Raw genomic sequence first — 25,753 nt, forward strand, 5'->3', positions numbered from 1 at the left:
TGTCGAACTTCTCTCCTCCCCAAAGCAGAAGCGAAGATACGCAACCAAAAGGAAGGCGAACCAGGCGAGGTGCAAAAAGAAACGTACAACACCGGGCATTCGCCGGTCGTCACCGACCCGACTACTACTCCAGCCCTCACTGGCTTATCTATGGGAGAGCGGACGGGATCCCGAGTTCTCCAGTGGGTATGGTCGTACGTGTCCTTTTTGCTCCAGAATATTGCTTATATCGTATGTTGGTGCAAAGGATGAAGACAGAGGTTTGCTTCCTTAGCTGTAAAGGGTATCGACAAAGATCACGACAGGTAGTCTCTCACCTTGTGATCCCACAACCCCATTATTTAGTCACTGAAGTCAGAGAGGCGCATCACTGAGACAAGATTGCTAGCGTAATGAGATAAATGCGGGTTCACAAAGCGATTCGGGCGCTTCGTCAACTGTGATCTATTTCTAAGACTGAGTGGACAACAGTGCGTGTTGTTGCAGAATTATCACCGAGCTTATTACATCCTTGACCTCAAGCCTCGATATGCCGAAGCTTTTCTCCCGCAGCCCAACCGCCGGCGAAGTCATCCCACCTGAGTCAGATCCGTATAGAAGAAGGACTGTATCCTAAGTGACGCTTCTCGTTCTGCTCCCCGGCTGCCTATCTATTGGCCAATGACTGCGGACTAGGATCTCACGCAGTCCTTATTATTGAACGCAGGCAGACGATCCTTAGTTGTTACAAAGTGCTGGCGCTGCTTCGCGAGCTGCGAATCTGAACATTGGAAGTGTTTCAGCCGCGCTTTTTGCAAATACCAGAGAAAGTCTTATCGTAGTGAAAACAGTTGGCACAATGGCGTCGTGTTTGGTGATGACTATCGCGACTTTACTGGCTATGCAGCTGAGGTCAATAGGGCCAAGGTCACAAGGCAACACGAGAAGCGGGGGCATGGGCGACTTGGTTCGTTTTTGGATGCCTTTGATCATCCGCTCATCCGAATCGACCCCATCAGAAGCGGTAGCCGTCCGGGAAAATTCGTGCGGAGATGACTTCTCCCCGCCCAGAGGTTCTGCGAAACAGAAAGACGAGAGCCCAGGCGGCTCGCGCCAAACTTCAACTAAAACCCCACGTTTTCTTGTCTGTCGAACCTTGAGTGTTCTTTCGCACCGACTGAACACTGGTCGCCGTCGTACTCGGGTACCATCGAGCAGTACAAGCCCTGCGCAAGACAGCAAGCCGTCGCTTGAGGCGCTGATCCGAGCATCTGCTGTACACCCTTGAATCTGCAAGATGGACTGGGCAGCTCATCCATCTGCGTCCATGAACCCCGCAAACTCCAGGCCTCATGTATAACTCGCACAACTAGTCCGCCATCATTGATTTATATCTGCCGTGTCCGGCAATGTCTCCAGGGAAGAAATGGCCTCGCCGAGATTGCGCCTAAAGCCGAGTGACTGAAATCACCTTGACTGGTGTGGCTGGCACGACTAGAATAGCGCGGGCTGCCTTCGCAGAGGCAATGTCTTCGCCATAAGCTCCCCAGACTGCACTTTGGGGGAAGCGAACCGAAAACTCACATGCCGAGAGCTTCCACCATGTCCTCTCCTCAAAGGCCGTGGCGACCTCTCAAAACGCGAGAACTCAAAGTGCTGCGCAAGCTGAAGACGTTTACGGCAACTTCGTAACTGAATGACCAATCACCTCGAGAATCCCAAAGAACAGCCAGATGGCACTTGCCCAATATCTGTCTTCCCTTCTAAGTTTTCTTCTTCGCAGTTTGCCGCCTGGAGGCGCACCTTTACTTGCCCAATATAGAAACAACCCCTGCCCATTACTAGGACATCAACATGATCTACCGGGAAACGTGAAGGGAATGGGCCAGGGATTCTCCTCTTGTAAAACATGAAGGATCACAGATGTTAGTTCAGAGTCGCCACAGGTATTGCATTACTTCTCAAAAGGTAAATAGTATCAACGGAATGCGAAATAGATCTGGGCTGCCAACCTGGGAGTAATCTATCTGTGAATACATGCCTATGGATGCTGGTAGTAATATATTAAGCCGGTGTCATTCTTTGCAAGTGAACTTGAAAATGTGATTGCGCCGTCATTTGTGTCTTTCCATTGTCTTTGCAACGTGCTGAGGTTGGTGTAATGATTTGTTGAAGTCAGGCAGTGTAATATGATCTGGAATCCGGCCTCAATGAGTTCCTGACTTGCGGACCATCTCCGTACCTTTTTCCTCTACCTTGTGAATGGTCCAAAGGCAGGACGGATGCGAATTCTATGTCAACACAACAGTATTTATTGCGATAGAATGCCGCCGGAAAGTAAGCTTGTCATCTCTAGATGATCCGCCCAGCCGATGCGATGGACTACCTGACACGCACGATCGAGATGCAGTTGAATGAGTACGGCGCGAAACTTGCACGGTTCGGTTTCAATATCGCCAGTGGCAGTCACGTCAAACAAGGCGCTGAGTCGTCAGCCGAACCCATGCAATTCGACGCCAGCTCGCGAATCGTCTGGTAAAATCGAGAAAACACTTCTAACATGCAGCGCGCTCCTCGCGATCTTGACACCATACGTGGGTCTGACAAGAATAATCAGCTGTGCGAAGCACCGAAGCACGTTAAGCAGCTGTCTAAATACGGACGATGACAAACATTTTTGGAACAAACTTTAATTAGGGAGTTTCCTTTTCTTGTTGTCTAATTGAATTCCGCTGACGACCTATCTCATGAGATATGCAAGGAGACACGCCGAAGCTACCGTTGCGGTCAGTGCATAACCCAGAGCCAAAACCGATACCGAGAGACAGGAACCAGCTCAGGTATCTGTTACATTGTTCGTAATTTGCGAGCTTCTTCAGTTAAGCGTGACCCTCTTCGGGATCTATGCCAGGGCTAGGTGGCTCAGTATGGTGTGACTGCGGACAACGGCTGATAATGCATCTCTACTTCCGAGGTACTTCAGAAAAGCGTTTTGCGCTTCAACCTCGAGTCGATGATTTGGAAACTTTTGGTAGCAGGGCTGAGTCATGGGTTTCAAAGACGTGCTCCGAGGTCTTGATGTCCATCAACTCAAGTCGACCATGGCAATTTCCGGACTGCACTTGTCGCTAACGAAACTGTGGCTGTCGATTTGTCTATGTTGCACTGTCAGTCCACTTTCATTTAACCCTGAAGACTAGATATTCCGAGCAAGTGAGCAGTTGCTGCTGAAACCTGCTCAGTTGCTGCACTCCAGAAGCAAGGTGCTTCTCTCTATGGCTCCAGCTCTGTGCTGAGATCTTCGTCTTCAAGTCCATGCTGGTGACTGATTGGTGCAGTGAGGATGAGATAGAGGTAGTGTGAGTCTCCTTGGCTGAGATCCGCCAGCTTCGACGGGGAATCATTACAGGTGATCTAAAGTCACACTTCTGAAATATTTGTCTTGACACGAGTAACCAAGGAAAAAGAACTATCAAAGCTCTGCAGACGATGTATTTGATTTGAAAAGACAGAAAACGGTGATGCTCACCGAGGGTGCAGACGATAAAGCGACGATAACGATGAACATATTGCCGACGGAAAGGTTTTGGGGGCGGAGCTTGAGACACAGATGGAATTGTTGCCGGCCCTCGCCATTCCTCACACTTCAGGATGCGCGCCGCACATAGCTAGTAAGGCTATCATAATGTCCTCTAATAAGCAAGGCTTACAATATAGAAAGGCGTGGCTCTGAGACGAGCATGAATCAACGCATACCTAGCAAATGCGGCCACGCTGCATGCTTCCACAGAACTTCTGCTTGGAGAGGCGGTCGCCTATGTATGAGTTGTGAACCCCGGGAATCTCGTCTCAACAATGACCGTCCCCTTTCGTATATTCAACGCCACCGGGACCTCTTCAGATCAAACAAGTCCGCTAAATGGCGCTGGGGGCTACTAAATACCTCGGCCCTTTCAGGCTGAGACTCAAGCGATTTCATCCCATTTGTAGGGGGCTGGAAATGAGATGCAGCTTGGTATAAATAAGAGCGAGGCACACTTTACATTATACATAGTCTTAGAACTAGTTTTATCTGTAGGGAAGGGTAAGAAACTTGCAGGATCTTGACTGCAGTAGAAAGGTTACGCGTCAGTTGGAGGCGAATAATGCCCTGCACAAGTTTCTCTGCAGCATTGCTTTCTGTGGGAGCTTCCTGATGTCAAGTCTTCTGCCCAGACAGTGGTGTTACGAATGCTGTCATAGAGTGTGCAACTGAGAACTGTTTTCCCCATATTTACTGTCATGAGGGTTATGGTGCAGAGTTGTGCCAGTCACGGACCTGTCGAAGAACAGTACGACGAGAGCAAGCGACAACTGTTGATTTATGTAGATGTTTGGGAGCTTCTCTTGTAACTGTCTGCCTGATAGAACAAACAGAAATCAAGGAGCAGGATAGACGGTACTGTGCGGGATTGTAATGGCAAGGAGGGCCGTCGGGACTAGTGTCCTGGACGTCTTAATACGGTTGAATTTCACACAGAGGTGCTTCAGTACAGTAGTTATGTTCCAAACCCAGCCGAATACGAAAATGATTGCGCTTTCATTCACATGCATTCATGCCACCTGAAATGTTGTGAGGCGATTGAGCGGTCTTGATGCGTGCTGGTCACAATGTGCTCGATGGATGCGAGATTGGACGGTCATTGCCATCGCCGCCAAAATGAACGGCTTTGTGGCACATGAATGGTGATCCGATTGTAAAATGGAGTGAATTGGCTGAAATGAAATATTCGAGTGACCGCAACACTAGGTTCTGAGGTTAGCTCAGAGGATGAAAGTCCGGAGAAGTCCGACCGCTACATCGGATTCCGGCCCGACAAGTGGGGCAGACTCGGAGCCATCTGGCAAGCATCCACCTCAAACACCATGGTCGCCGGCGGCCTTGTTCCCGGTAAACATGCCGACCGAGATGTAGCGCCACCACTTGACATACCTTATGGGAGTACAAAGAGGTGCTGTGCTCACCAAGACACAGCCTTCTTATCTTGTGCAATTCTGAATTTCGCTCTGACGATGGTCTCAGACACGTGGCGTTCAGCCCCCTGCCTGATCCCATGCGGCAACCTGATGTAAGCAACGCTCCGCCTAGTATTGATTGCTTTCGCTCCGAGAATCCAACTTGACCACGGAAACTGGAATATGCGTGCAGTAACGTACATGGTACATTTGACCCTTGAAAAGAAAATACACCTTGCTGCTGGCGACTCGGCTCCCTGCACGGCTTCTGGGAACTACAAAGGCAGATTGACTGACAAGGCTCCATCCAGTACCAGCCATGAGGGGATGGGTAATTGGCCCGCCATACGTGGGGCGGTGGACTCTGACCCCCAACAAGCTCATTCGGCAAAAGCATTTCCTTCTTTCGGAAGCTTGAGTGGGTCTTCCCCTGACAATTGCATGGCCGCACGCTGGCTGCCCAGCCCCCCTCACCAAAGGCCGAAGTCACGGTCGCAGTCGCGAACTGACTAGGTTTCCTCTATCACCACTATTTGACTCCTCGGTCTAAGCAATGGAGTGACCGATGCCACTCATTGTGACGCAAGCCTCGTAGAAAACACAAATGAGTGCCAATTGAGCATGGGAAGGTGGAAATGGTACTTGAGATTCGCCTACGTGGGTGTCTATGATGTCCCGCCTTTCTGGCGCTTATCTGAGTTTTCACGTCGCACGCGTGGAGGGAACCTGACCCTCCTGTTTCCCTGTGAACTGATGGCTTGTTCCAGCTTCCGACGGGCGGACTCCAGCCTCGCGGGCATGTCCAACTCAACAATCGAGTTCAATCCGGCATCAATCTCGGTGGACAAACTTCTGTAACAGTCGCTGAGGGCTTTGGAGGCTTCCTTGACTAGCCCACGTAGCGCCCTGCGCTTCTGCCACTGCGTACGCCATGTTGTTAGGGCCTCTGAGTTGGCTTTGTCCATCATTGGGAAGTTATATCTATTTTCATCGGTCTGTCCCAAGGCAAAATTCAACTCTGCGCCCTCCGAGTGCACTCGCATGACGAGGCTCTCGTGAAGAGACAGTCGGGTAGTATCTGTGTGTTCGTTGGTAGTTCTCTGCTGCTCCGAGAGGATCCGGAAATCACGGATGATATCCTCGAGCTGATGTAAGCGTTCCCGAATATAGGGGTGCCACGCTTCCACATCTCCCGAATCAAGATCTAGAGCAGACTGTATGTTCCGTTAGTTTTAGGGTTGTCGCTCAGTCTGTAGATTGGCTTACTGGTGGTCTTAAACAACACTCAAAGTCGTCATCGCTGCCGGTTTCTCTCGGCACGGCCGCTTTTCTGGCCCGCGTGCCCGGCTCCGTGTCAATGTCAAAGAAGCGAAAGTCCGTATCATCCATTCCGTCGTCCATCTCGTGTTCTTCATCCGCGTAACATGCAATCTCTTCGTGATCTGGCGCTGAATCTGGCCGTTGGCGCTTTGCCACAGAAGCCGCACTGGAAGGTAACATCATGAGGTATAGGGCGACGGTGAGAATGATAGAGTTAAGAAGCCACGAGTATCTTCGCCCGGAAAGAAGTTTGATCCATTGATAGGAATTTAAATTGGCAGCATTGTGGAATTGACCCGTCCCTCTTCACCGGCACTCTTTGTTGAACTGATTTTCCCACGCGACCGCAGAGAGCGGGGCGGGGCTCCGCTTCTGGGCACCACGAATGATTGGTCTGTTGGTGCAAAGCGCAAGACACTACGCATCTCGCACCAACACACCAATCGGATGGAGTCTTTTTGATTCAAAGGCCCGCAGCACACGCGTTGAGACTGCTGCAGGCTTGGCAAGCTCAAACTGGCCAGCAACATCATCTTTCAGGCTGCGGGCCAAGACAATACTTGGAAAAATGACCACATCTGTGTGATCCATGCCACCTGACCTGGTTTCCCTTACATTTGTGCCCATTCTGTCAAGCTGCAGAGAGCAGCCTGGTCGAGTCTGGGATCAGGCCACCAATGGTGGTACTGCGAGGGTGATAGGCGGCCGTGGGCTGTATCGATGAGTTGAAGTCGGCAGCAGGACACTGACTTCGAACGATATGTAAGGCCGCAGGAAAGCGGGAGCAGCCTAAATTAATTCCAGAGCGGTCTCTGTGTGGCTATGCCCCAGAGGTCACTGGTTCTTAAGGAGAAATAAGGCAGGCTGTTGCCAGAGCTCCGAGTTTCGCTTACACTATTTAGGCGTTCTTCAGTTCCCCAAAACCAGCAACACATGCCTATGGACCATCCAGCCTTTTCTCCTGCTGCAGCAATCTATTCCAAGACAACTCAAGTGGCAACCCATCGCAGGCCAAAAGCTCCAGACAAAGTATCCAAAAAGTTACACATAGACAGCGTCAAGATCAAGATAAATGCCGCGGAATAAGTCATCGTCCTTCCATATCACCAATTCCACGATTCATGACCTAGCTGTACTAGACCTGATCCCAATCAGCACACCCACAGTCTACTAGGCTGGGTCGCTTTGTCAGTTTAGAAGCTGGGACGGAGAGAATTACAGAAAAAATAACTGTTTATTCCCTGCATAGTTATACAACATCTCAAAATCGCAAGCTGCTTTTTTGAAAGAATATCAGACTTGCCCATTCCCCGTCCATGCACTCTAGCACGAATGAAAGGAACCACCGTTTCCTCCTACATACTCCCAAATCTCCACCCAAGATTACTGTATCCAACCTAACAGAGTCAAGAAGCCGTGTGATGGTGAGCTGTTGTTCCATTCACGTCCTTGGAATGACTTTTCTCGAGCAGAAGGGTAACGCGACATTAATGTTGAGCATAATGAGGGGCATTGGGCATTGGAAGTTTGTCCTGGCAAAGAAGTTCGGGCAGAGCACGGTAAGGTGTGTTCCAAATAATTTTGTTGCTGCTCGTGCGGATGATGGTGCCGTTCTCACGGATTTCGCAAAGTGAAAGGCAGCAAGTAATGCTAGGAGACCGCCTGCGGCAACCAAGGGCTGTTCTGATTGCGCTGCATCAGCTGCAGAAGACTTATTTATGGCCGAGGGACTTGGCGACATGTCAAGGCAGTCTGGAAGTTATGCTGACATGCTGCCCCTTGACCCATTGTATAATGGGAGGCACACGTTTGGCATTTCTCACGGGGTACGTCTTGGTCGCTAAAAACATCATCTTCGCTCAAGAAGTAGCCATTGTCTTCCTCATCTTTGTAAGAGACGATCGGGCGAGCAAGTTGTATTCAGTGGCTCCCATTGCTGACAGTTTTGGCATGGCCTGTGTCCAAGTTTGAGCGGAGGTTCTGGTCTGGACCAAAGGTCAGCTGGAAAGGCCAAAAGGCTGGATCCAGACATCAGGGTAGTTAATGATAAGGACATACTTTGTCATCCTAGAAAGCTAGGTTTTGTGCGGAATTGCACTTGTTTCCAGTGAGAGCTTGCCGTCACCATTCTTTTTGCAGTCACGGAGGATTGTCGAGGAATCGGGGTTTTCACTATCAGCCAGAAACGGGGATTCCGATTGCCGCGGATACTGATTGCTGCTGCGCTTGCTCATCCCCCAGACGCGCGAAGTAATGAGAGTTATACATGGACGTGGATTTCTGTCGATTGAGTCGGCGGGGCGGTCTTCTGTTGCGTCATCGTCATACTCCCGCTTCAGAACAACCTCGCGCTTGATAACTCGCTCATACCATTTCGACGGGCCGGAGCGTTGAAGAGAGGCCTCATTGAGACAGCTCAAGTAATGGAGTATACGGCATTTTTATGCTCGACGGGCTTGGGGAAAGGCCAGCGGTAATCAGACCTCGACAAATTGGTTTGCCGAGGCTGGCGTTGGGACTTTCTGAAAGGTGCCGCAGCGGTTGAGATTTTGGCGTTCGTTGTCGGAAGGGGCCCACTAGTCATGAGAAGGGTAAGAGGAAGGCGTATGTGAGTAGACGTCGGAAGTGCAACGGCTAGAGCGACGGCACTTCCTTTCATATTTCAGGCAGCCCATCCAGTTTCCCGTGGTTGCCGCTGGATGGGGTCAACACCGGTTGCCTCTTGCCTTTGAAGCTTATTCACTACAGACTGGCTGACGCAGCGCTTGGTCACTTCTTTCTTTTTCGTTTGCCACATCATCGTCGTCGTCGCCTCGTCACCATCCCAATCGCAACTTGACAGCACGACTACATCACAGCAAGATCTCTATCGTCGCACCATCGACAATCCATCGCATTCTCACCTCTTTCAATTAAAGGATTGCACCACAGTCATCCCCACTTCATCACATTCACATTGCCTTCGATCACCGTCGAGGACGGTGGCGCTCCGTTTCACAGCCACGACTGGTTGGGGCGCTTAACATCCCTACGGCGCGTGTTTTCCGAGTGCGAGATCGAACCAAGCACACGGCCGAGCGTGTACAGTCAGCCAATGCCAGAAGTGGGCAGACCGTTGGCAAAAGTCCTGGCAAGGCGTGGCTGAATCCGCGGCCGGCGCGTCTCAGGAAGGTAGACATTCGTCACGACTTCTTCCTGCGAGAAGCACCGGGGGCACGGGGCGTGAGGTGCCTGCATCTCCAAGGTCCGCCTGAAATTCTGCAGCACAAGACGGTCAGGTGCTCTTGGTATCCAAGTTACCGCGAAACCTTCCAACCACAAGACTACGACAACAGCTCCTCCCACTTCAGAAGCTGAGAAGCGACACTGAAATCATCGGACGTGGGTTTTCTGTACTTTGCCAACAAAACCAGACAAGATGCCGACACCACCACCTTCCGTCGGCAGTGAGTCGGGCGAGATTGCGTATTTCAAATCGCTCAATCCTCACGGCCAGTACTGCTTTCTCGTGTCGAAGATGGAGCAGCTGCTTGCACTTCGACCACATATGAAAATGCAAGCCGACGACCTCAGCCGGAATCTAATCAACACCGTCATGGTCCAGGCTGAGAATGTCGTTCTGCATCGTGATTCGAAGATGCATGGAAAGGATGCGGCGAAGCCATGAGCGTTGGTCCCATGGATGGTTTACATGGTGCCTGGAGGTCCTTGGCTGCTTGGGTTGCGGAGATCGTGGAGAATTAATTTGAGGGTCATGGATCTGTCTTTCTGCCCAAGAACTGGGGAATTTGTGGTGCAGTAGATAGTGCTTCAAATCATAAGAAAAGAATCACATACATGGAACTCGCCTGTTGGGATGACACCGTGAATTGGTTGGAGAGCGCAAATGTGCAGCAATTGTCTCAGGGTTCGCAGGTATTTTGGACGGCAGTTGAGGCCTGGTATTGGTGCAGGTGAGAACGCCCAGCATTCTTTCTAAATGCAACTCCCTCCGTCACCAGCTACGAATGATGCCACGTCTGTTGCCCCCGAACTTCCATTCAGCTGTTCGTTGGACAGCCTCCCCATTTGAGAATCTGCTCTTTTCCTCGTGTTAGTTGTTCGTTCTTCAAAAAGTTCTCAAATTTCAGGAGCCTTCCTTTGCCATCGTGAAGTTCTCTACCATTGCCACCTGTGCTTAGAATTCACACCAAGCGCGTCACCATTGCTCCTCAACTATGTCTAGCAGCAGAAACCCCGTCATTGTAAGCATCCGCCGGGATGCTAAGGTAGACCAGTCTCTCCGCGAGCTCAATGAGACCTGGAACCAAGCTCAAGTCCCCGAGGCCGACCTCACTAGAGTCTGGAACCAGCTACATCAGGATTGGTGGACAGCTGCTCTCGCCGTGCATACATCCGGCCAGCACACCAGCGCCCGGCACCATGTCCTCGACTGGCCCGCCTTCATCCGCGAGCACCTCTCCGCCGCCGATCTTGTCACCTGCCTCGGCCGGATCTTTCGCATCGCCCATGACGCCGCCAAGCACAAGCCCGAGTCCGCCAGCCGCCTGCGGAACGCCGCCCTCGCCCTCGGCCTCACCGACAACATCGAGCTGCACCTTGAGCTCGACCAGGAGGTGTGCACCAGCACCGGCACCCTCAAGGCGCTCTCCTCTCTTCGTCGCTCCACCGCCCACGAGGCCGTCGACCCCGAGGACATCCGCACCGAGATCCGCGACCGCATGCTCGCGCGTGTGTTTGGCTCCCCCGGCCCCTATGTCGTCACGCCGATGCCAAGCCTACGCGACGTCAACCAGCCCATCACCGCCCTCCGCGCCAAGGCCGTTCCGAGAGCCGCCCCCATGTCCAAGAAGCGCAAGGCCGCATCAGATGACGCCGGCGACGACAGCATCGAAGTCTCTCGGAGGTCCAGCAAGCGTCTGCGAACGGAGGTTCTCGAGGACGACCTGGAGGAGATGGGCCAGTCCTTCCTGGAGAGCATCCGTGAAGATGGGCGCCCAAGCTTGCTTTCGCGTTTCCTCGACGAGGACATCATGACCAACGGCGAGATATTCGCCTACGCGCCGCCAGAGGCTTCAGCCCTGCCAGACTTAGAGCCCGATGCCACCGAGGACCAACTCCAAGCGCACGCAGCACAGGCAGACCGGGACAAGGAGGCGCAGGGTGACGCGGTCGTGAAGGAGCAGCTTGAGCTGTGCAGTCGACTCGTGCAGATGGGAACGCCTGGCGAAGGAGCTGCTGGTGATCCGTTAGTTCACGGTCTGCTGCAGGCTTTGAATATGTCGGCCAAGAATCTGCTTTGCGTTGCCCGGGACAAGCATACTACCGCACATCTTGAGTCACGCAAGAGGAAGAGGGAAGAGGAGGAGGAGGAGCTGGATCTGGACGACTAGAGTTGAGAGATTGCGGTCTGAGGTTTGGGGCTTGTGGGGTGATAAAGTATGTTAATGAGGCTGATTCAGTTTATGATCCAAAGAGAAGGAACCATCCGTTCGAGCGTCACACGCAATTTTCAGTCAGTAATAGTGAAATTATGTTGGCTGTGCTGTTTACAAAAGTAAAAGCGAAGATGGTAACCTACGATCCTCATATCTTGAAAACCGACAATATCTTCCTGGATACCTGGATAAACGCAATTGCATTGTCCCTTTCATGTTCTTCCTAACCGCAGTGTTACTGGCCGGGAATCAGAACCTTTCTATTAATCCCAACGTCATCTTTTGGCTTCGCAGAAATCCCATAGTCTCATTAAATCTCCTTTCCTTTAGCGCCGGCGTCGGTGGGCCGGTGGGGCCGGGCCTCCGGAATCCGCGCCGGTGCTGCAAGGTCTTGAGTGCCGGCGCGCTTGATCCGGAGATGGGCCTCTGCGGGAATTAGTGAGAACAACTCCCAGGCTCGGTGCACGCTTCGCGCGATGCAATCAACAGAATTGACCACCATCGATGCATCCACGTTGCAAATTACTTCGGCATGGGCGATGGCAGAAGTGAGTGCGACAAATGCACCAAATGCTTTTCTTTCGGAAATGCCAGCAGTCGGTGCATTAGCATTCGATGCGGTCGAGTGAAACTTCCGCTGCGAGCCCTCTTGATCGGTTTAATTGGCCACTCCATCGAATTATGGGCTTTTGTGTCCGAAATTCGCACTTACCAGCCTGGGAACCAAATGGAACCTGGGAATCGAGTAAAACAATGGATGGTACTGCAAATAGACCATATCAAACCCATCGTGGACACGGATGCCCGCACTTCTTGAGTGCTAATTGACGATGAAGCAGGCGTGCATCGGAAAGATTAGTATGGAAGCAGAGCCAGAAGCTAGAGCAGGCCATCTCGCAAGGTGCCTCGGCGATTATGAATTGCCGTTTTATTGAATACTTAGCCGTTGCTTGAATGGACTGCTGCCGTAAGAGCTCACGTTTGATTGTTCTTTCCGGTAAAGTCAGATGTAGCAGGGGAAAGTCGTCAACAGCAGACAAATCTTTCATTTTCCAGCTGACGTTACAAGCTGTCGTTGTGACGAACGAAGCAGTCGTCTGCCCAGTCCCAGTCGCTGCCTTCAGCATGGACTGAAGGTAACGGCACACCCTGCATCGGGATATAAAGCCGATTCGCGGTGGATCGTGGGCACATTAACATCGATAAAGACACCTGCTGGGATGGCTGTGCCGTCTCAAAGCGTCAGGTCGTAGTAGACGATGTGGGCGAATGTCATTTTGAACGAGGGAGTAACTGACAAGGCAAGGGAAAATTGATGCGCTGCGACTCGGTTATGAAACAGTCACGCTTTACAAGGTTGTGCAGGCTGGCATTGGAGAGCCTGACCTTTTCTCCAACCATGGATTTGACTTCGCTGCGCAGAGTCTTAATGTACTGTTACGAGTGACGTACGGCAATAGGTATCGTAAGCGTAGTGAAAGACGTATATAGATATCTATAGGAAAAAGGAGGGTAGTAGGGATTATAAGGGTAGGGGTTATATATACCCCTATAAAGATACCTACTATATATATCTTTATAATATACCCCCCTAGGAGCGATATATATTACTTCTAAAAAGTTTTTTAAAGTATATATATAAAACCGAAGTAAAAATAAAGCTATTTCTACCCCCCTATAGAATATAGTTAATATAGAAGGGTTATCCTATTTATTTATAGAATATATTTTATATAAATAGATATTTATTTATCCTTTAACCTTATAGATTATATTTAATATAAGTAGTAAACTATATTTAATATTAGAAAGCTCTTAAATATAATAGAGTTAAGATCTTAAGTAATAATATTAATTAGTATATTAGTAGTAATATTATTAAGTTACTTATATTAATAAAGATCCTCTATAAGATCTTTCTACTCTTAAAGTTAAAGGTAGATCTAAATATCCTCTATATTATTAGAAGATATCTAAATATTTAGTTAACTAAAATACTTATTATAAAGTACCTTTTTAAGTTAATAATACTTAATAAGGTACTACTTATATTAATACCTATAAAGGTAAAAATAGTAGTTATTATTATTACTAACTAAAGTTAGTTAAAAAGGGGTTTTAGAAGTAACTTTAATAACTTATATAGCTAATTAAGGTTCTAAATATCTATTAAGTATAATATATACCTTATTTAAATTATAATCTAAGTTAATATTTTAAGTATTTTAGATAATTATTATAAGAAGTTATTTATACTTTTTAAGTAATTTAGTTAACTAGCTATTCTCTTATATAGTTAAAAACTTAAATTAAGTATATTCTACCTAAATTAAGGTTAGATATATACTAATTATATTTAAGAAGGTCTATATACTAAGTACGTTCTAAATATTAAGAATATTATAAGCTTTTACTACTAGAAATATATAGTACTAGTTTTTATACTACTAAGAAGGATTAATATTACTATTTATATTATATAATATATATAAGTAGTCTTCTTAAATAAAATTATAAACTATAAGGTCTATAAAGTAAAGTTAGACTTAGAAGGCTTATATAAAAGCTTAAGCTATTTTAGATAACCTATTTAAAGTATTTATAAGTTTAAGTTATATAATAAAAAGAATTATAAAATTAATAGTATATTAGATCTATTACTATATGTACTAAAAACCCTTAAAAGCTTTAGTATATTTAGTAATAGCAATCTTATAATTATAGATCTAACTAAAATATTCTTTATATATATTAGTAATAATAATAAGTAATAGAAATATTAGCTTTAAATTATTAGATATATTAGGAGTAGTAGTCCTAATATATTAAGTTTAATACTAAGATATTTATATATTATAGTTAACTTTATATTATAGCCTAAAGCTTATTTAATATATCTATATAACCTTATTAAGTATAAGAAGTTATTAATACGTTTAAAGAGGTATATTAAGAGCACCTAATATAGGATTAATATATTCCTAAACTCTATAGTATTAAGTATATTATTATAGCTATAAAGCTTATATAGGCTAATCTTATAGTAATATAAATATTATAATTACTAATAAAGTATTTAAAGTTATTATTATATATATTACTTATATAGTAAAGGGGATTATAAAAATATTATTAAAGAACTAGGCTTATAACTATTATAAGTAATATATAGTAATAGGTATTATAAGTATAGTAAAAAATATATATAGATATCTATAGGAAAAAGGAGGGTAGTAGGGATCGTAAGGGCAGGGGTTATATATACCCCTACGAAGACCCCTGCCACGCATATCTTCGCGACATATACTCAGGATGATAACGCGACAGGCTACCTAGCCTTAATTTCCGCCACAAGCCATTACAGGGACACAAAAGTTAGCCAAGGAGCGAAATACGACCAGGAATTATTTAAGTCATTATGCTGCAAGCCTAGTGCCAGTAGTGAAGTTGATAGATATTGCGGTCGACTCAGCTTTGTGGCTCGATTCAATGCCGCCCAAAGTGCAGCTTAAGACGCACGAAATGATGTCGGTGAATATTTTCGCCATAAAAACCCATTCATCATCCTTTATTTATTTGGTCAAGTCATCTGATAGTTGGGCCTCATTCATGCGAGAGGAATAAAAAGAATGTGGGTTTCGCAGGCAGGCTCACGTTATCTACAAACATCTGTGAGGCAGAATCAATGTATAGAATGCTTAGCTTATTTCATCTTCAACCTCAAGCATATTCACAGATCAATTATCAAGATTAAGGGGAGCTCAACAAGGATTGCCATATGCCTTAACATTAATTTTCACTCGTGATTAAGAACCTGCCTGACCACGCCGGAATGAAGGGTTCCAATCGTGGTGTGACAGCCTTCAAATATCATCGCCCACACTTCCTTCAACTAATCGTGATAGGGCAACAGCTATATCATTTACTCAATCAAGTAAAGTCTCTCACATTGTCTGGAGCATTTCTTTCTCAATTCATCAGCGCACCCGGTCGATTACATTCATTATTCACCGCTCTGGGGAAGTGACCGCGTCTGAGGACTCCTTGAGCATCTGAGTCATCGCCCAATCTATCCATCTGTTCGACATGAGCATGTTAAAGATGTCACTGTATGTTGAGCTCAGGTTGATAGCGTCACCGCTCGCGACGTTGTTCTGCCGGTTCGGTAACTACGCTGGTGAGCCGTTCGGGAGGTGCAATCAGGCGGCTGTCATGCGCTCTATAATGATCGAAATGATCTTAGATAGAGGCCTTATTCACAGCTAGGCTTTACAACGGGCGACGGATGCTGTGTGCTGCGTAATCCGGACAGTTTGACAGATAGTGCCTCGAGGCTGGCCACAGGCGAGTTGTAGACAATGTGGGTAGCGCGTAAAGGTCTTCAAGCTTGCCGACTCTTCAACCGTTTAGCAGAGAAGGTTCACGCCCAGAACCATTACCCTAGCAATTGAAAGAAAGATCATAAGGTCTGATTATAGTGCCGGGACAGGAGAACCATCCTCGAGGACGACAGAGAGCTCAACAGCGTTAATACCTTAGTTGATAACGGCTTGAGGCGCTTAGATTGTACCATTCCGGACGGCACCAAGGGGGAAGGTTTTCATAGTGAAGTATATGATGATGATGAACTTATTTCAGCTACCCTTAAGGGCCCATCACAAGTCAGTGTCCTTCTGCTCGCCGGGCTCTACATAATAATTATTCGAGAAGACGACCTGGAGTGACACGACAATCTAAACATTCCAGACGATACGCAAGCTGAAGTAGTTGACACCACCGCCAGTCAGTAGACTATGGACATCGACAGGGCTAAAACGGCCGACAGGGACGGAGAGGCCTTGCGCAAAGCTTACTATAGACTTCAAGCCAGTACAGGACTAACCCAATAACGGTTACAGAAGTCGTAAGACAGAGACTTGGCGTTTAGACGCTTGGTAGGGATGATTAAACCGAGGTGGCAAGTGTTGGCACCTCAAGTGATGGGCATGTGCCCCTTCGATGCGCACGGCGGACTGAGTCTAGGTGGTTTGTACCAACTCGACGGTGTGCGTGACCTCTGCGTCAAGCTTGGGTCCCCAGACGCGGCCATGATTGAAGACGCACCTCCGAGAGTAGTTTACTGCGCATCTGTTGGTTTTCATCGATCGTGCTTGAGGTGTGCCGTTCAAGGGTGCGTCATGTAATGTTTGCAAACGGACTTGCTCGAATGTCCTCGCCAGCTTTAGAAAGCCAGCTGGGGTACGGTCTCTCCGAACTGGGCGAATCAATTCACGTTCCCGCTTTTGCCTACTTATTCAAGCCCATTCTCAATGATCTTCATAAATCAATACCGACACATATAACTCATAAAGTGCTATAACTTCGTAAGCATACTTGTGTCCCACTCGTCAGCTTACTGTGAGATCGTAACGCCGTCTTATCTAGCACAATAACTCTAGATATCGTCTCTATAGGGTCTGTCATATCATCCTGCCTGTGAAAATTTGATATCAGCAAGTTGAAGAGGAGATAAGGCTTGGCTGAAAATCCTCTCATGAAGAAGTTTCCAATGGACTGGGGACCGAAAATAAAATTCTGCGCTTCGAATGAGACAAGTCTGGGTTACGAATGTGGCGCATACATCCAATGATCTCAAGACAACAGCCAGCAGTTTCCATCCTAAGATGCGAAAAGCTGGCACCTGTGGACTGAAAAGCGACCGTATCAGAATGCCTCCCGCTTCCATTTCCTCCGACAACACATCATAAGTGGTCATTTGTACGCAGGATGCGCTGTCGTTTAATACTTCACAGTTGTGGAAGGATGTCCATCGGCTGCGCGAAGTTCAAGGAACCTTCAACGGAGGGAACTCCGGCGATGAGGTCCGCTTCATCATTAGCCAGGGGAACAGAAAGCGATAAGGACAAGCTCATGCCAGACGCCTTCTTTGGCAGATTCCCCAGGCAGCAGGAAAACAGATGCTGTTGAACAATTTATCGACCAGATGGGGAAACTTGGTCCAACACCCCCAAAGCCTAAAATGGCTGTTTGGATGCATCTTCATGACTTTTGACTTCCTTCGCGGGCTTTATTGCTGACCGTTCTACCAAGATATTTGCGTGTCAACATACACTGATGCGTCTATATCTTGACAGCTCTCGGTTAAACGTTCGTGCCAAGGATCATCAGGAGTCCATCCTCAATCTGATCCAAAAAGCCGCCTAAAGGACCCAACCCTCCTTTCTTTTGTTCATTTCCAACCCAAATTCATAACTAACTGTAATGGAGACATGGGCGACAGCGCGGACTTCAAAAGCTTACCCCTGGGTCAGAATGAGGCCGCTGGCATCTCTGATATTCTGCTGTCTTCCCACGCTTCCACGCTTCAGACTTTGTGTACGTCCTACCGCTCACTCGGATGCTCCCTCGCGCAGAGGATTCAACGACTACTTGGGATAATTGGATGGTCGACGTCTGGACTGAACGCCTCCAGGGCTGTGCCTTGAGGCGCTGCGGATTCTGCTACAGCTTTCGCTGGCTTTCACTTTGTGGTTTGCCCCGGGGGGCCAGCTGTTGTGAGCGGCAGCGACATTTGATGTCCAGCTTGACGTGATGATTTTGAAGAATTTGCTGATGTATCTCCGTGGGCCACTGTTGCGACCAATCTTTTTGCAGCCAGCGTTAATTCCCAGAACTATGACAACCCATAGAGGTCCAGCCCTGATGATCCATCCCAATGTCACCGACCGATGAGATGGCAATTACCCATCTTTTGTCTCCTGGAATGTGATCGTGCCCTGTGAAAGGGTGTGATGAGCCCCCGTCGCTATCCTTTGTGTGACACCCGGGAGACACTTGCCACACACAAACATGCCTGCCTGCAGATGCGACTGATAATCTCCAAGATGCTTTCCAAATATAATCAGATTAAAACAACAAACGACGTGGATAGACACCGCGATATGTAGATGCAGCTGTTGTAGAACAGGCGAGTGTTGATAGTTCAGCTCACTGGTGTTTGGTGAGAACAGGTCCGTCCTTCAGCCAGCAAATCAAAGCCGGACTCCGGACTTAATGAAGCTGCGCCTACAGCATTGCAATGCATTGTTAGACCAGAGATTCATGAGCAAGTCAAACATAAAACAGTCTGAGCCACTTAATTCAAGCATGGCAACATGATTTCTTCCCCCTGCCCCCCCTTTTCTTTTCCATTTGAGAAATATTCAGCCTTAAGCGATCAGTTTCATGAAAATCTGATTTATTTGAGACCCAGAAGGATGCTGCCGATTTCCGAGCCCAACATCATCCGCTGCGTGGAAATCGGCAGCAGTTATCCAAGTCCCTCAGCACTACTTGGCTAAACGCTTCGGTAGTACTTGTCCACACCGGCAACACGTTTGTGACGTTTCCACCTCCACGAGAAAGGTGACTCATGTCCAATAAGAGAATGGCAGGAGACTTGGATAACGCGACAAGGTATTGTTGTGTTGGCGATCGACGGCCGATTCCACCACGCGCCAAAATTAGCAGGACTTGATCGCAGAGCTGAGCAGCTATTGCAATGTCCCGCAACAATAAGACCATGCAGTGTCCCTGCCCTGGGCATTGCTGATCAATTGGTGTGTTGAGGCTCAGAAAAGTGTTGCCGAGAAATTGACATTAGTTCTCCCTCCCATCAGCATAAGAAACCTTGCATCGCCACAGTTAGAACCCAGGAATAAGTCAAACACTAAAATGAAAATACTCCAGAAGCAGCAACTCCCCATCCTCTACATCGTCTTCCCCCGACAGACGCGACCCAGACCATGCACCAATAAGCGCGCTTTGCGCAACACCCCCAGATCTCGCCGGGCAGCTTCCCAGATCCCATCCTTTGCCTTTCCATTTCAGTTCATCACACGGGTCCTGATTGGTTCCAGGCGCTAGTCCTACTGCTGCAGGCCCAGAGTCTTAAGGACCCGGCGGCTCCACGTGTCACGGTACCGCCCGATGCAGACCGGCACACTGGCAGGAGGAGAGCTGCATTTTGAGCCTTTGAAAATCGTGCAGGACTCAAAGACTTTCATTGAAATTCGAACATCGCAAGTAGGCACTTTGCTGTTCTGTGTTTCCCAACCTTAGCTGCTTCATCCGAAACCATGACCGACGCAACATGATCCCATCAATTCCTCCCCGCGACCAGCCGCCAAGTCCTGCCATTCAGTGCAAAAGTCTCCCGAGAATTGATTGCGACGGATGAGAAACATGCCCCAATGCCTGAAACTTCCGTCCGTTTCCGCTAAAGTTTGCTCCGGCTGATGGGAGCGGTGCATCGCGAGTCGCCTCTGCTCCGCGTGGTTGTCCTTGGACCAGGGCTGAGCAGGCACATGGCCAATTTCAATTTTGCCAATGCATCGCCTGCTTCATGTACAAATGTGCATGGCAGGCTTTGAAATAAAACTTGTGAAGCCCCTATTATCCAACACATCCCCAACAACAGTGAAAGCCATTATGTTTCCAAAGTTAACAGCACCAACCTCCGCCTCATGCCTACGACCGTCGACGTGCGCGGAGCTAGAAGGGTCACTCACACTGAGGTCCAGGGAATGTACAAATTCTTTTCCGGTCTGATGCGGGTCTGGGCTGATTTTCTGGTGTTGCTGATGGCCATCGGGCACGAAATCGGTGGGTGATGACGATCTGTGCGGGGCTTCGTTGGTGCCACTGCCGCGAGAACTTGAGGGGTGTCGGGTGGGTTCCTGCCAACACAATTACGTGACAGACGCAGTAGCGATGTCAATCAATCCTGCGTTGATACCTGCCAAGGTCATGACCCGGGTCGAGGCGGTGCCTTCCTTCCATTTGTGCTGTTGGACTAGTGCATCTGGCGAGGTCGGGCAGGTCCTGCCGATTTATCAGCAGCACCGAATCGACAGGACCACCAGACCCAACATGAGGCCCGGGCCCGGGCACCTACCCCTCCGAGACACGGCTTCCATGTCATGTGCACCGAACTCCCCCAATCGAGCAGGACCTCCTCCCGAACCAATTTCAGCTTGACGTCGAGACCTCGCTGTTCGGTAAGGCGAACCCATGTGCTCCTCCCTCTCTCCTTCTCTTCTCATCGGCACTTCGAATTGCCCTTGGTCGCCCACCTCGGCGTCTCGCCATCCCCCAACGTCACTCCATTCCTGAAGTTGCCGACGCATCAACATGATCACGCCTAAAGACGACGAACAATCTATCCTCTCCGCAATCGATCGTTTTGTCGCTTGCCTCGGCGAAGACAAGGCTTCCGTCGCAAATTGCGTTGAACAATACATCCATCTAGAATCCGACGCAGTCTCTCGCTTCAACATCGTCACTTTGCGTGCGCGACTCCCCGTCGACGCCGTGAGCATCATCGCCACCCACCATAAGCCTTCTTCATGGATTCCGTCCAAAACCTGCATTCCAAAACTGGCAAAAGCCTCTAAAATCTAGCAAATTCCTGGCCCAGCTTTGGTATTCTATCTGCACACTGTAACTGCAGGACGGTACTTTTACGCAGCACTTCACGACCTCGCCACTCGCTGTCCCGAATTTGCGGAAGCCAGGTCTTTATTACAAGCACAGGCCGGCATTCGAAGAGCCTCCATTTCCAAAACACAGGGAGTCGATAAGCATGCGCAAGGCATAATTCTGCACGACGTCAACACTGTTCTCAGCAGCCTGCGAACCCAAGTCCCACCCCCTTCTCCCGAACAAGGGCGGTCAGAAAAGGTTCGATAATCCCACCACCCAGTCAATCCCACCATTACTGACCACCTTCCCAGGCCAAACAAACCGTTAATGACGACGACCTCGACGATACAAATACTACGCTGCACCAACCCGTCCTCCAGCCTGCAGCCGACAGCTCGGAAGACAGCCAATCGCCCCAGAAAGTCCAGCAACAGTCCCCAATTGAGGCTGACCCCTTAGACTGGGACCCGTTCGAGGTTGACCTGCCTCAGCAACCCGATCGCACTGCGCCCCACAATCTGTCTTCATCCTCGGACGACAGCTTCGTCCACCAGACTCCCGACCAAACCTCCTCAGCCATCGAAGAACGTTTTAAACACTACGAGTCCCTTGACTACAACAACCTTCCTGCATACATCGACGTTCCTTCGCCGAACATCAACAGCTCTGGCCAAGACACACTCACAAGTGCGTTTGCCGATCCACCTACTGTGTTAGCCGACAGCAAAGGACCAAGCATCTGGTCACCAGCTCCAATCCAACCTCAGACTTTCACGATGGCTTCAGATCCCCATCACCCGCAACCAGAGTCACAGGTCATGCCGTCCGCCAAGAGACGAAGAATTACACTCCCCAACCCTCTTCGATCTCTCCTGCCAGGGGAAGAGATTCAAGCCTCTTTGGTTTCGGGAATTCTACAAAGCTTATGCGATCTTATTCCACATCGCGCAGTGTGTTTGGCACCCAGAGGTCCCGCTACAGACGCGACCGCCGTCTTATCCCAGACGCAGTCCAGGATGCATGGTGTTTTCGATCAGAACCCGAAAGAGGCGGTGATTCTCATGCCACTCCGAACAAACCATCATTGGGCTCTGGCCTTTGTGAAGGTCAATGCCCAAAAGCAAGTCGTCATCGAAACTTACAATGCGGCAAGCGACCAGGATCTTACCAAGGAGGCAGAGGGTCTGATGTGCAGCCTTTTTGATGTGGCACAGGACAACGACACTGCGCTGCCTAAGCTTTGCCCAAGAAGCTCGTGGAATTCCATCAGCCGACACAGTGTGTCGCAACTGAACCAGCAAGACTCCGGTGTGGGTGTCCTAATTCACAGCCTCTACGCTCTCGCAGCTACAAGCATTCCAAAGGAAGTCGACTGGCTTCTTTGGCGACGGGTTCTGGCTGCCTACAAGAGCGCCCGAGATTCGCCCTTGGCTGCGGGCGGCGGTTCCACACATCTGCCTCCGCCGAATGACTTATTGGCCCAACTTCGTCGGGAGCATGCAGACTCTCTTGGTACTGGCAGCGAGGTCCGTGTACCGGTACCAGCCGACTCGATCATACGTCGGGCTCTACTTGATGATGCCAACTGGCTGTCTGTGTCAAACGGTGAGGCTCGCGCCCTTGACGAAGCGCTCGCCGAACTGCGAGCAAAGCTTACATCTGTCCCCGACAAGCTCAAGGCCAAGGCGCATCTAGCCAGGCAGACCATGTATGACATCAACACTCTGGTAGCGGTTTTACTTGGACAAGCAGCGGCGCAACCAGGCCCGGCAAGCAACCATCTGGAGAATTGCCAGAAGGACATGGATAAGATCAAGTCACTCATACCCCTCATGCGCGGCGGAAAGATGGCCAAAGAGAAGATGCAGGCTGCTTTGGAGACCGCAGAAGGGGCAACCAGGCTCGCCGCAGCCCGCAAAGCAGAGGAGGAAAATAACCGCCAGCGCAGCATCCAAGGCCTCAAGGCCATGCAAGACGAGATCCAGAAGATTGAGCAAGAGCTTAATACTGCCGGCGAGGAGAACTCTGATGAGAATCAAAACGACGATAAGATTGACCACAGCGACTTGCCTGGCGAAGATGACGATGCTGACCTCAACGACTCGGCTGACGACGACAGCGACGTTGATGACGAACAACCTAGTCATGATGAGGAGCTGACTGATGACGAAGAACCAAGTGATGGTGAAGAGGAGAGGGACGATGCGTAGGCATATTTTGGGCGTTTTACCACGAGGCTATTGAAGCGGTGCATGTTTATGTCCGGCATTTGTACTTTGCGATCCGCAGTTTAGAACAAAAGACAGTCAGTTCAATTCATAACTTGGGGCTTCTCCCCCTTCCCTCCACCGTAAACCCGCAATCACCGCCAAGAGTGCTTTTGGCATCGGCTTTTGCCCATATCCTCGCTCCCAAGGATTGTGTTGTCCACATTCTCAACCTCAACCTAACCCACTAGCCAGACTTGAACATTGAGTGCTCTTTGGTAGATGTCGCTGCGTCTGGAACTATTCGTCATTTGAACTGCGATGTAACATCCCAGGCTAACCTGCGCGCCGTGCTTGATTCGTTCGCGCGCATTGACATGACTGGGGCGGATGCCGTCGTCTCTGGGGAATTTGAGAACTCCTACAACGTCTTCAACGTCCACAACAAGCTCACCAAGCCCGGTTGCGGCGTGCTAGATGCCAACCTTCACATTCTGCCCAATGTCAACAAGCTCGCTTCAAGCCCAGAGACTCAAGGGGAACCTGACCACTGCTACATCAGTCTTGCTACTGCATACTCAGGGACATCATCTGAGGCTGCACAGGCTTATATCAATTCAGGAGTGAATCAGGATTTATTCCATCTATGAAGTCATTGACAATGAGAGGGTATGTGGTGCGTTTTGAGGTCGATGACACAACTTCGTGCAATTTCTCCTGTCATCTTCAACACAGCTTGCAAGCCCAAGTTTGTATCAATGAGCTCCTCTTCCGGACACCATTAACAAACCTAAAGACCTGTGGAAATCGAAGAACTCAAGAACAGAATCCTTGCCAGAATACCGGTCAGCATCCCTTCAGGAGTAACGCCAGCTACAACCACCAGTGGCCCTCTCCAGCCAACACTCCATTGCACACATCATCAGTAATCTTTTCTCGCAAACCATCCAGCAGGAGTACGCTGAATTAGGTCTTTGAGACTCGCCATAGATTCCTCTCCGTCTTTCACCCTGCGCGACGAGTCCTTCAATATCTCAACCCTGAAGGCGCCCGTAACAATGTCAGCATTTTTCGCGCTTATGACGAGCGAGATGACGTGCACTCTGTCGGGCATGACTCAAGTCAAATCGTCTCGCTCGGAGTGTCACCGACGAGCTGGCCGGGTAGATTCCCATCTGCAGATTGTGGGGGTGGATAGAAATGGTCCACAGGTTGACGAGCCAGAGTGTGCGCCACGCGTGGAACGGCAAAGACATTATCGTCAAGGAGGCAGCCAGTCTCAAAACTAGGGGCAATGTTATGGGCGCTCAAGGCATCAATGGTGTAGTACAGCTTGCCACCCACGTTTACAGCGTTGGTGGTCAAATGGCCGGTAACATCGTGTCAGAGGAGAGTCACCTTGGGGAGGCTAACGAGACGATTTATATAAGCCAGCATACGAGGCGCGGCACCGGAGAGGGCCAGCTCGGAGCCGATGTCGCCGGCGCTGCACCTTGTCATGAGCATAGATTGGGTGATAGCGACAGAGGCCAGATTATGTTACTTCAACCTAGGGACGGCTGACACGTCTTTAAATAAGTGAACGAACGGTTGATTGGGTATTAATTTGCCAGCAGACTGTGAGTTCAGGGCAATATCCGCTATCTATATGAACTTACTCATCAAGGGCAATCCCGATTATAAGCCAAGGGTGTCAAACGATCTTCCATGCTGTGCCTCGCCTGAGTATCCAATACCTGCACAGGTGCGACAAACAGCCTTAGTCCTCGATGCCTTTCGGCTTTGCTCCTCTCGTTCTGGGTCGCTGGTCTTCCTGGCTGGCGCTTGGTTTAGAAGACGTCGAGGTGGGCTGTTCACCAGCGGAAATGGGCAGAACCAACCAGAACTGCAGCAAAGCAATCAAAGATGCAGCGTTGTGGAGAAACACGGTGACAGTACGATGTGGATGCGGTGCCGATTTGTATGTTCAGCCTCAACACATCTGTAAATGAGCCCGGTCTCCCGGAGTCAACGGCTGAACATACGGGTAAGACCTTCAAGGAAACGTATTGCGGACTCTGAAGTCGAGCACGATTTTCCCAGGCCGTCGACACAAAATGCCTGGGTATCTGCCGAAGTCAAATGTACATCTCATAAACCATAGCCCACAAGTTGTCAGACAGCTGTCTGCCTTCTCTGTGAAGCAAACTGCTTCCTGAGCGCTATCCTCATTGTCTCCGGTTTCTGTGTATACCTTACTCTACATGAACTTCTCTGCTATTGCTTTACTTTTCCAACCCTGCTCACGCTATCTCTCGCTTCGGGTCTCCTTCTGCGCTTATTAGGCACAAGCTGTGCCAGCGGACGACAAGG

At 49.2% G+C, this 25,753-nt stretch overlaps 3 protein-coding genes across 3 annotated transcripts; 2 read left to right on the forward strand and 1 right to left on the reverse strand.

Moving 5' to 3' along the window:
- Nucleotides 1-5,639: 5,639 nt before the first annotated feature.
- Nucleotides 5,640-6,474, reverse strand: GCG54_00015582 (uncharacterized protein; the record flags this gene model as incomplete). The annotated part of the gene is made up of 2 exons (XM_045415363.1): nt 5,640-6,188; nt 6,241-6,474. 2 exons carry the CDS (start codon nt 6,472-6,474, stop codon nt 5,640-5,642), a joined length of 783 nt encoding a protein of 260 aa, XP_045271191.1.
- A 4,037-nt stretch (nt 6,475-10,511) lies between these two features.
- Nucleotides 10,512-11,687, forward strand: GCG54_00015583 (uncharacterized protein; the record flags this gene model as incomplete). Its single annotated transcript, XM_045415364.1, has 1 exon — nt 10,512-11,687. The coding sequence occupies one exon, from the start codon at nt 10,512-10,514 to the stop codon at nt 11,685-11,687; it is 1,176 nt and encodes a 391-aa protein (XP_045271192.1).
- A 9,216-nt stretch (nt 11,688-20,903) lies between these two features.
- On the forward strand, nt 20,904-24,051 carry GCG54_00015584 (uncharacterized protein; the record flags this gene model as incomplete). The annotated part of the gene is made up of 4 exons (XM_045415365.1): nt 20,904-21,083; nt 21,174-21,452; nt 21,506-23,378; nt 23,657-24,051. 4 exons carry the CDS (start codon nt 20,904-20,906, stop codon nt 24,049-24,051), a joined length of 2,727 nt encoding a protein of 908 aa, XP_045271193.1.
- Nucleotides 24,052-25,753: the final 1,702 nt, after the last annotated feature.

The sequence above is a fragment of the Colletotrichum gloeosporioides genome (assembly GCF_011800055.1).
Source record: "Colletotrichum gloeosporioides strain Lc1 chromosome Unknown consensus_3, whole genome shotgun sequence".
In the NCBI taxonomy this organism is placed as follows: Eukaryota; Fungi; Ascomycota; class Sordariomycetes; order Glomerellales; family Glomerellaceae; genus Colletotrichum; species Colletotrichum gloeosporioides.